We start from the raw sequence: 11,161 nt of genomic DNA on the forward strand, positions 1-11,161 counted from the left end.
AGATCAAAAAGATGAAAGGCTCTGAGAAAGAGAGGAGCTATGAGTATTTAAGAAAGAGTAAAGAGGCCAGTGTAACTTGAGCAAAGTGAGCACAGAAAAGAGTAGTAGGAACTGGGTGAATGGGGGCACAAACTACATAAGGCCTAATAGGTCATTATAAGGTGACTAGTGTTTAATCAGGTTAAAATTGGAAGCTAGTGACATTTTGGAATAGAAGAATGACCTGATTTGACTTACAGTTTAACTGAATCATTTACACTGAATGGGGACAAAGAAAGAAATAAGGAAATCAATAAGGAACTTACTGACAAAATCAGATGAGTAATGATCTTGCTCATCCTTTAAAATAAAGGATGGCAGTCCAAAATGACAAGAGGAATAGTTAGATTTTTTATAGCTTTGACTGCCTAGGGGATATATATATATATATATATATAAATTTATTCATTCAATATGTATTAGGTTATTATGATGTCCCAGACATTGTTCTAGGTATTAGGTATATGACAGTAAATAAAGCAGATAAAATCCCTGTCTTCCATAAATTTATGTTTGAATGGGAACCAAAAAATAAACAGGTAATCAAATTATTAACATAATTTCAGATATTGTAATATGCTATTAAAAATAAAGGAGACTGAGGAGAAAGAGAGTGAAGAGTGTGGGAAGAGAGCCTTTAAAAGTAGGCTGGTAACTCAGCCATACTTTTTGTAACCCTTACTTTTTTCTTTTTTCTTTTATTGTTGTTCAAGTACAGTTTTCAACCATACTTTTAGAAACATCACATTAGATATTCAGTATTAACTGGGTCTCAGCAAACACAACAGAAAACACAGCAGCTCAAAATGTAACTTCGATCATGGATATTAGCAGAGGGTTTTCACAGACCTCAAGGGTACCATGAAATACTCCATTTACGTAATATTGATTCAAATCAAAGAAGTCCTTTACAGCACTCTATGTTAAGCGCTACTGTAGATACTAGCACAATGGGAAAAAGTAGGCATGAACAATGTAGGAGTGACAGATAAACACAAGAATAGGCAATATTTTAGCTAAGACTGTCAGAGGTAACCCCTTGGTAGACATTGGTAAATCAAGGTGACTAAACAATCAGATGTCTTGGAAAATGAAGAAACAGTGAGACAAACAGGAAGATGACTTCTTTTTCCTCTCTTCTTCCTTGGGAAAAAAAATCTAAGAAGGCATGTGTTGGAAGAGGTTGGAGAACTTTTCATACCTGATTTTTCAAAAGGATGGGAAAATTTGCTATTTTCCAGCAGAGGGGAATATTTTTAGCTTTGATTCAGTTCTCATTATACTTTCACCATTTGTATTTAATATCTTTTGAAAAGGATAAAGAAAATAATCCTTTACACCCTAATTATTTCCACCTTTCTCACAGCACCCTTCCATCTTTATTCTCATTGTTTCAGGTAAAATTAGGCAAGTGGGAAGAATGGCCATGGACAATGCTACAGCAGTGTTTGAGTTTCTCCTTTTTTGGAACCTCCAACTATCCTGAGTGGAGAGTCACATTTTTCACATATGTGTTAATAACTTATCTCAGCACTTTGTTGGGGAATGGCCTTATCATAATTCTTATACACCTTGACCCCTGCCTCCACAATCCAATGTACTTTTTCCCTAGTAACCTATCTTTCTTAGACCTTCCCTATAGAATATTCTTTGTGCCCCAGGCCTTGTTGCATTGTTTTTCTGCTCATCCTTACTTCTCCTTGTTCTCCAAGTGAGTGTCTCCTTGTTCTTGGCCACAGCAGAGTGCCTCCTACTGGCTGTGATGCCTATGACCATGTGGTTGTTATCAGCAACCCCCTGCACTATTCTATGGTCATGAATGGCCCAGTGTGTGTCTGGTTGGCTTTCACCTCATGAGGAGATCACTTGTGCTCACTGCCATGCTCATCTTACTCCTGCATCTTCACTTCTCTGGAGCTAATGTCATCAACCATTTTGTCTGCGAGACTCTCCCTCCTTGAACTGACTTGTTCTGATATCAGCTTCAGTAAGCTTATGATCCTTATCACAGATATCCTCACCTTACTCTTACCCTTTGTGTTCATTCTCCTTTTCTATGTCCAAATTGTCACTGCTGTACTGAAGATTCACTCAGTCCAGGGTAGGCTCAAGGCCTTTACTACTTGTGATTCTCATTTGACTGTGTGACAATCTTCTATGGGGCAGCCATCTCTATGTATGTGAGACATCAGTCCAAGTCATCCCCTGACCAAGACAAGTGTATCTCAGTATTTTATGGGGCTTTGACACCCATGTTAAACTCTCTAATATATAGCCTGAGGAACAAAGATATTAAAGAGGCAATGAGAAAAGTTATGGTGAATAGGGCATAAGCCTTCTTTGCTTCTAAACTTCTAAAATAAAGAACTGACAGTGACTACAGGGGAGGAGGGAGGGAGGTAATGGGAGAAAGAGGAAGGGGCAAGCAAACCAACACTAATAGAGGATGCATGGGCACGGACAATGGGGAGGACTGACTGTGGGAGTGGGAGGATGGGGTAGGGGTGAGCAATGGGGAAAAAGGCTGGACAACTGTAACTGAACAACAACAAATAAATTAATTAATTAAATAACACTAGCTACATCTCCACTGATGAAGAAAAAGGTTTAAAGGGTCTGACTTTACCCTTGGCAGAGCATGTAATTGTCATATGAAAAGCCTCAGGAAGTGCTCCTACCCCAAAACAGTATCTCTCCTGAGACTTGAATTCCTATTACAGGCATATTTTTACTCTTTTATATATATAACACATTAGTGTTAATCCTTTAAGTTACTCAGAATCATGAGAAAATTATATTATAGCCATTTCTTGCATTTGTGTAGGGTATTTTTTCTTTTTCTAAACTTCTTTCAAATCTATTATTTTGTTTTATAGTCCTAACACCTAACACCATAATTATCCCCATGTTAATGATGACAAAACTGAGGCCCAAAGGACTTGAGACTTTTCTAAAGTTATATATGATTGGTAGTGGAATCTATCAAAAAACTATGGTACATTTATGTAATGGAATACTAAGCAGTAGAAAGAAAGAAGGAATTCCTACCCTTTGTGACAGCATGGATGGATCTGGAGGGCATTATGCTAAGTGAAATAAGCCAGGCAGTGAGAGACAAATACCACATGGTCTTACCTTTAACTGGAACCTAATCAACAAAAGAAATGAACAAGCAAAATTAACCAGAGACATTGAAGTTAAGAACAATGTGATAGTAACCAGAGGGGAGGTGGGAGGGGATAATGGGGAGAAAGGGGAAGAGGGCTTTTAGGAACAACTATAAAGGACACATGGACAAAACCAAGGAGGGGTGGAATCAAGGGAGGGAGGTGGGGATGGCTGGGGTGGGGGAAGTGGCGGGGGGGTTAATGCAGACAACTGTACTTGAACAACAACAAAATAATTTTAAAAAATATATTAGAATGCAGATCACATATATGCCACCACTAAACTTTTTCAATATTGTCTACAAAATTATTTGGAATTAAAGAATTGTAAATACATTTAACATTTATTGAATACTTATCACATATTATTCTCACAACAATTTGATAAAGTAGTGCTATTATCAGTGATATTAGATGTGAGGAAACTGAGACTCCTAAAGGTCAAGTGATTTTCCTATAACTACACAGCTGGTAAACAGCAGAGCCAGTATTTAAATCTATCCTATGTCTTTCTGATTCCAGATCCCATTTACTGCCTCCAAACTATAGAGACTTCAGAGATTATTTAATGCAGTGATTTTAATCAACTCGATCATGGTATAATTTATATACAATAAATTTATGCATTTTGACAGATGCCCACAGAAATAGCATCAGAGTCAAGCTACGTAGCAACTCCATCACCTGCAAAAGTTTCCTTGTCCCATTTTGTAGTCTACCCCTCTTATTCCATTCCCAATCCCTGACAACCACTGATCTGATTCCTTTTACTATATGTTAGTTTTTATTTTCTATAATTGACTATAAGTGGAATCATACAGTATGTATTTTGTTGTATGATTTCTCTTAGCATGCTCTTGAGATTCATCCACGTTGTTACATGCATCAGTAGTTTGTTCCTTTTTACTGCTGAATAATATTCCATTATAAAAATTTACCATGTTTTTAAAAATCCATTTCTTGTTGATGTACATAATGCAGTAGTTTTTTAAAATTTTTTAAAATTTTTATTCAGTTACAGTTGTCTGCATTTAAACTTTAGTTCACATAGTTATTTGGGTTCAGTTATGTTATATGGAACCTGTCAATGAGGGTGAACTTTTCTGTGAAAAATCTCACTTGAAAATAAAAAATAAAATAAAAACCTTTTGGCAAACAATGGCCTAATGGGTATCTCTCATCTTTTAAAAAAGACTTTATTGACTTACTTTTAGAGAGAAGGGAATGGAGGGAGAAAGAGAGGGAGAGAAACATCAATGTGTGAGAGATACATTGATTGGTTGCCTCTTGCATGCCCTCAACTGGGGACCTGGTCCGCAACCCAGACAAGGCTCTGACTTGGAATTGAACCAGTGACCTTTTGGTTTGCAAGCTGGCACTCAGTCCATTGGGTCACACCAGCCAGGGCAATATCTCTCCTCTTAAATGAGAATTCAGAGGCTCAGTAAACATGGTGTGAATTTCCCAGGATCATGAACATTTTTGGAAAAAGATCTAGGGCTAATTTTCATGTATCCTTTCTCCTGGTCTCACTTTACTTTGGTCAATTCAAATAAACATGATGAAAGTCATCACCCAAAGAGTTTGATGGAGAACCAGAGAGAGATGAGCAGGAAAAAACAATGATGCACAGCATCTAGATGGGAAGCAAGGCATTATTTAGCAAGCATATATTCAGTTCATTACTCAGACCCTGACTGCTGGGAATAGATATAACATTTCATGGTGCAGCAATGGGAGTGAGTGCCTCATATATACGGGACTAGTTCACATGTTTCCTAACCAAATGAAATAAAAGATGAGAATGAATAAACCACTTGTCTAGCTTAATTTTCAAATAAATAACATTTATTCAAGTTCTATCTATTAAACACTTTTTTTAAAGTATAGTTTTCTCAGCCATTAAAACCTTGCTTTAATATCAAGAAATAAAAATATTTAGGAAAAGTCAAGTGAGTTCAATTTTTAATTTATTCATTCAGCAAAAATTAACTTTCTACTTTCAGCCAGGCAGTGTTCAGGGTGTTAAGGCAAGTTTTATACTTTATACAGAACAGTCTTTACTATTTAAAATATATATATATATATTTCTTTTTTCCTTTTTAAAATATATTTTATTGATTATGCTATTACAGTTGTCCCATTTTTATCCCCTTTATTTCCCTCCACCCTGTAGCCCTCCCACCATCATACCCTTAGTTCATGTCCATGGATCATACATATAAGTTCTTTGGCTTCTCAATTTCCCATACTATTCTTAACCTCCCCTTGTCTATTTTATACCTAACATTGATGCTTCTTATTCCCTGTGAGTTTTCCCTCATTCTCCCCCTCCACCTCCCTGTGGATAACCCTTCAGGTGATCTCTATTTCTGTGAATCTTTTCCTGTTCTAGTTGTTTGCTTAGTTCATTTTGTTTTTGTTTTTGTTTTCTTTAGGTTCAGTTGTTGAAAGTTATGAGTTTGTTGTCATTTTAATGTTCATATTTTTGATCTTCTTCTTTTATTAGATGAGTCCCTTTAACATTTCATATAATAAGGGCTTGGTGATGATGAACTCCTTTAACTTGACCTTATCTGGGAAGCACTTGATCTGCCCTTCAATTCTAAATGATAGCTATTCTGGATAGAGTGGTCTTGGATGTAGGTCCTTGCCTTTCATAATTTTGAATACTTCTTTCCAGTCCCTTCTTACCTGTAAGGTTTCCTTTGAGAACAGCGGGGGAGCGAAGCAGAACTCCCAACGCGGGGCTTCATCGCAGGGAAATAAAGCCTCAAACCTCTGAGTGAAAACACCCATGGGGGTTGAGGCAGCAGCAGGAGAAACTCCCAGCCTCACAGGAGAGGTCATTGGGGAAACCCAGAGGGGCCTGGAGCATGCACAAGCACACCCACTTGGGAACCAGCACCAGAGGTGCCCAATTTGATTGTGGGTAGCGGAGGGAGTGACTGAAATCCTCTGGAGAGTGGAGCAAGCGCCATTGCCCCTCTCGGCCCCTCCCCCACATACAGCGTCACAGCACAGCAACCAGCGTTACCCCGCCCCGGGGAACACCTAAGGCTCCACCCCTTTAAGTAACAGGAACGCCAAGACAAAAAAAAAAAAAAAGGCCCAAATGACAGAACACTTCAAAGCTCCAGAAATAATTCAACTAGGCAGCGAACAGATAGCCAACTTATCAGATGCACAGTTCAAAACACTGGTAATTAGGATGCTCACAGAATTGGTTGAATTTGGTCGAAAACTAGATGAAAAAATGAAGGCTATGCTAAGAGAGACAAAGGAAAATGTACAGGGAACCAATAGTGATACAAAGGAATCTAGGACTCAAATCAACGGTGTGGACAAAGGAAGAAAGAAATATCCAACCAGAAAAGAATGAAGAAACAAAAATTCAAAAAAATGAGGAGAGGCTTAGGAACCTCCAGAACATCTTGAAACGTTCCAACATCCGAATTATAGGGGTGCCAGAAGGAGAAGAGGAAGAACAAAAAAATGAAAACCTATTTGAAAAAATAATGAAGGAGAACTTTCCTCATCTGGCAAAGGAAATAGACTTGCAGGAAGTCCAGGAAGCTCAGAGAGTCCCAAAGAAGCTGGACCCAAGGAGGAACACACCAAGGCACATCATAATAACATTACCTAAGATTAAACAGAGGTAGAGAATCTTAGAAGCAGCAAGAGGAAAGGAGACAGTTACCTACAAAGGACTACCCATAAGACTGTCAGCTGATTTCTCCAAAGAGACCTTACAGGCAAGAAGGGGCTGGCAATAAGTATTCCAAGTCATGAAAGGCAAGGGCCTACATCCAAGATTGCTCTATTCAGCAAAGCTGTCATTTAGAATGGAAGGGAAGATAAAGTGCTTCTCAGATAAGGTCAAGTTCAAGGAGTTCATCATCACCCAGCCCTTATTGTATGAAATGTTAAAGGGACTTATCTAAGAAAAAGAAGATAAAAAATATGAACAGTAAAATGACAGCAAACTCACAGTTATTAACAACCACACCTAAAACAAAAACAAAAGCAAACAACTAGAACAGGAACAGAATCACAGAAATGGAGATCACATGGAGGGCTATCAATAGGGGAGTGGGAGGGGGAGATGGAGGGGAAAGGTACAGAGAATAAATAGCATAAATGATAGGTAGAAAATAGACAGGGGGAGGGTAAGAATAGTGTAGGAAATGTAGAAGCCAAAGAACTTATAAGTATGACCCATGGCATGAACTATAGTGGGGCGAATGTGGGAGGGAGGGGGTGGGGAGGATGGAGTGGAGTGAGGGGGGGGAAATGGGACAACTGTAATAGCATAATCAATAAATATATTAAAAATAAATAAATAAATAAATAAAACAGCTGATATTCTTATGGGAACTCCTTTGTAGGTAACTGTCTCCTTTTCTCTTGCTGCTTTTAAGATGCTCGTCTTCTCTCTAATTTTGGGTAATGTAATTATGATGTGCCTTGGTGTGTGCTTCCTTGGGTACAACTTCTTTGGGTCCAACTCCTTTGGGACTCTGTGAGCTTTCTGGACTTCCTGGAATTCTATTTCCTTTGCCAGATTGGGGAAGTTCTCCTTCATTATGTTTTCAAATAAGTTTTCAATTTCTTGCTCTTCCTCTTCTCCTCCTAGCACCCCTATGATTCGGATGTTGAAATGTTTATAGTTGTCCCAGAGGTTCCTAAGCCACTCCTCATTTTTTTGAATTCCTGTTTCTTCTTTCTGTTCTGGTTGAATGTTTCTTTCTTCCTTCTGATCCAAACCGTTGATTTGAGTCCCCATATCCTTCCCATCACTGTTGATTCCCTGTACATTTTCCTTTATTTCACCTTGCATAGCCTTCACTTTTTCCTCTATTTTGCAACCATGTTTATCCATTTCTCTCAGCATCCTGTTTACCAGTGTTTTGAACTGTGCTTCTGATAGGTTTGCTATCTCTTCATCACTTAGTTGTAATTTTTCTGGAGCTTTGATCTGTTCTTTCATTTGGGCCATATTTTTTTTTTGTCTCTGTGAGCCTCTTACATAGTGAGGGGAGAAGCCTTAAGTATTTGCCAGGGTGGGGCAACCCAAGTTGCTGTGTTGTGGGGCTGTATGTGGGGGTGGGGTCTGAGTGGGAACAGTGCCACTTGCTCAGCTCTCAGTGACTTTCAGTCACTTCCTCTGCTACCCAAAAGCAAATTGCGAGTTTCTGGTGCTGATTCCTGGGTGGATGGTTCCCCTATGTATATTCTAGGACCCTGTGGGTCTCTCCAACAAACTCTCCTGTGAGACTGGGACTTTCTCCTGCCATCTCAATTCCCACAGGTTTCTTCAGTCAGTAGTTTTGAGGCTTTATTTCCCTGCACTGGAACTCTGGGTTGCACAGTCTGTCTCGCTCCCCAGTTCCTCCCAGTTTATCCCCATTCAAACGTGGAACCACCTACTTTGGCAGCCACCACTGTGCATGGCCTGCTAGCTGCCGCCTTGCCCGCCCTGGTCCTCCAGCCATCACCTTGACACAAGTACCCTCCACCCCAGCTGCCCATTTCCGCCCCTCCTACTGGTTTGGATGAATGTTTCATCTTTAACTCCTTGGTTGTCAGACTTCCATACAGTTTGATTTTCTGGTAGTTCTGGTTATCTTTTTAAAATTTGTTGTTGTCCTTCTTTTGTTTGTGAGTGGAGGCAAAGTGTATATACCTATGCCTCCATCTTGGCCAGAAGTCTCAAAAACATTTCAAATTAACATTATGAAATAAAGTAAACATGGTAAAATTAATAAAATTATAGAGGAAAAAACAGTGGAACCTTCAGGTAGATAAAAAAATTAGAAATTAGGAGGAATATTAAAAGTACTCATAGCCAAGTGCTGGAAGCAACTTAAGTGCCCATCAGTAAATGAATGGATCAAAAAACTATGGTATATTTACACAATGGAATTCTACGCAGCAGAGAGAAAGAAGGAGCTTATACCCTTTGCAATGGCATGGATGGAACTGGAGAGCATTATGCTAAGTGAAATAAGCCAGGCAGTGAAAGACAAATACCATATGATCTCACCTATAAGTGGAACGTAATCAACAAAACAAACAAACAAGCAAAATATAACCAAAGGCATTGAAACTGGGAACAAGCTGACAGTAACCAGAGTGGGGAGGGGAGGGGTTAATGGGGGGAAGAAAAGGTGAAGGGTTTAAAGAAGTATGAAGGACACGTGGACAATAACAAGGAGGGTGGAAACAGTGGAGGGAGGTGGAGAAGGCTGGGGTGGTGGGGAGGGGTGTGGGGAAAAGGCAGAAAACTATACTTAAACAACAATAAAAATCAAAGGCATTTAAATAAATAATAGCTTTTTTAAAAAAAAGTACTCATTTTAATGACCTTGCATTTTGAAGCAAAAATATTCCACTCTCTGTTACAGGTCTGTTTACAGCTTAAAATGAGAATCATGTTTTCACTAATGGTTCCCTATCACAAAACAGTAGCTCTGTTGTTGGGTGCTTTGTCTATTTATTGACTTGGTACCGGCACAGCCTGCAGACAGAGTTACCTAGTGGGAGTCTGAAGATGAAGACTGTGGAATTGATAGTTGTATCATTCTATGGACCACAAATTTGCTCATCAATATAATAAGATGGTTGAGTTTTGCTACCTAAGAACCTCCCTAGTTCTAACATTCTGTGTCTCAGTGATATTTTATATAGATTTTCTTTCTTTTATTAAAATACAGAATCACATCATCAATTTACTCTGCAACTTTCTTTTTCCACTTGACAATATATTATGCACATTCCTTCAAATCAATGTTTATGGATCTATCTGCCTGACTTTAAATGTTAGCTTTGACTGAAAAAGTAAGCACACATAGCAGCTAGTTAACACAGCTATGTCCCTTCCATCACTAACATTCTGTTTCCAGGCATCTGAACCCCAAAGGCCACCTAATTCAACATTGATATCAATTCATTTTTAATATAAAAATACACTCCATGAGGGTATTGTGAAATAAAATCAGTTCAGGATTCTAGAAAAGTCCTCAGGTTGAATATTTTTTCTCCATTTGATCAATCACAACCATCACAACAAGCATTCCACTGTGCACCCCACATCTCAGGGAGCTGGATAGTGAAGCTTACCTTGGTTCGCTCTGGAAAGCAAATAAAGATTGGTTTGAAACTAAGATAATTTTGTGAGAAGTTGAGGTAAAAGTTTGCAAATGTAAAACAAGCTTCAAATGATATTTTCCAATGGGGATTTAAGAAAAAGACACCATGTCCCATTCATATGATTTGGGATTTCAGTTGAGAAGAGGCCATGGAATATAACTATTTATTTATTTTTTATATATTTTTTATTGTTATTCAATTCAGTTGTATGCCTTTTCTCCCCTTCCCTCCCCCCACCCCGGCTGAAACCACCTCCCTCCCCTACCCCCACCATCCCCCCCGATTTTGTCCATGTGTCCTTTATAATAGTTCCTGCAATCCCCTCTTCCCACTGTCCCCACCTCACTCCCCCCTGGCCACTGCTAGACAGTTCCCCCCCTCAATGTCTCTGGTGGTATTTTGTTTGTTTTTTTCTTTTGTTGATTATGTTCCAGTTAAAGGTGAGATTATATGGTATTTGTCCCTCACCGCCTGGCTTATTTCACTTAGAATAATGCTCTCCAGTTCCATCCATGCTGTTGCAAAGGGTATAAGCTCCTTCTTTCTCTCTGCTGCGTAGAATTCCATTGTGTAAATATACCATACTTTTTGGATCCACTCGTTTGCTGATGGGCACTTAGGTTGCTTCCAGTACTTGGCTATTGTAAATTGTGCTGGATGAACATTGGGGTCCATAGGTTCTTTTGGATGGGTGTTTCAGGGTTCTTAGGGTATAATCCCAGCAGTGGAATTGCTGGGTCAAAGGGCAGTTCCATTTTTAGTTTTCTGAGGAAATTCCATACTGTTTTCCACAGTGGCCTCAC

The 11,161-nt window shown here is 39.0% G+C and overlaps 1 protein-coding gene across 1 annotated transcript; it reads left to right on the plus strand.

The window, feature by feature from the left end:
• Positions 1-1,459: 1,459 nt before the first annotated feature.
• Positions 1,460-2,372, plus strand: OR13H1 (olfactory receptor family 13 subfamily H member 1). Its single transcript, XM_024566757.2, is given in 7 exon segments — positions 1,460-1,501; positions 1,503-1,737; positions 1,740-1,802; positions 1,805-1,897; positions 1,900-1,984; positions 1,986-2,179; positions 2,182-2,372. Coding segments are annotated over 7 exon segments (903 nt in total).
• The last annotated feature ends 8,789 nt before the right edge of the window (positions 2,373-11,161 follow it).

Source organism: Desmodus rotundus, chromosome X (assembly GCF_022682495.2).
Source record: "Desmodus rotundus isolate HL8 chromosome X, HLdesRot8A.1, whole genome shotgun sequence".
Taxonomy (NCBI): domain Eukaryota; kingdom Metazoa; phylum Chordata; class Mammalia; order Chiroptera; family Phyllostomidae; genus Desmodus; species Desmodus rotundus.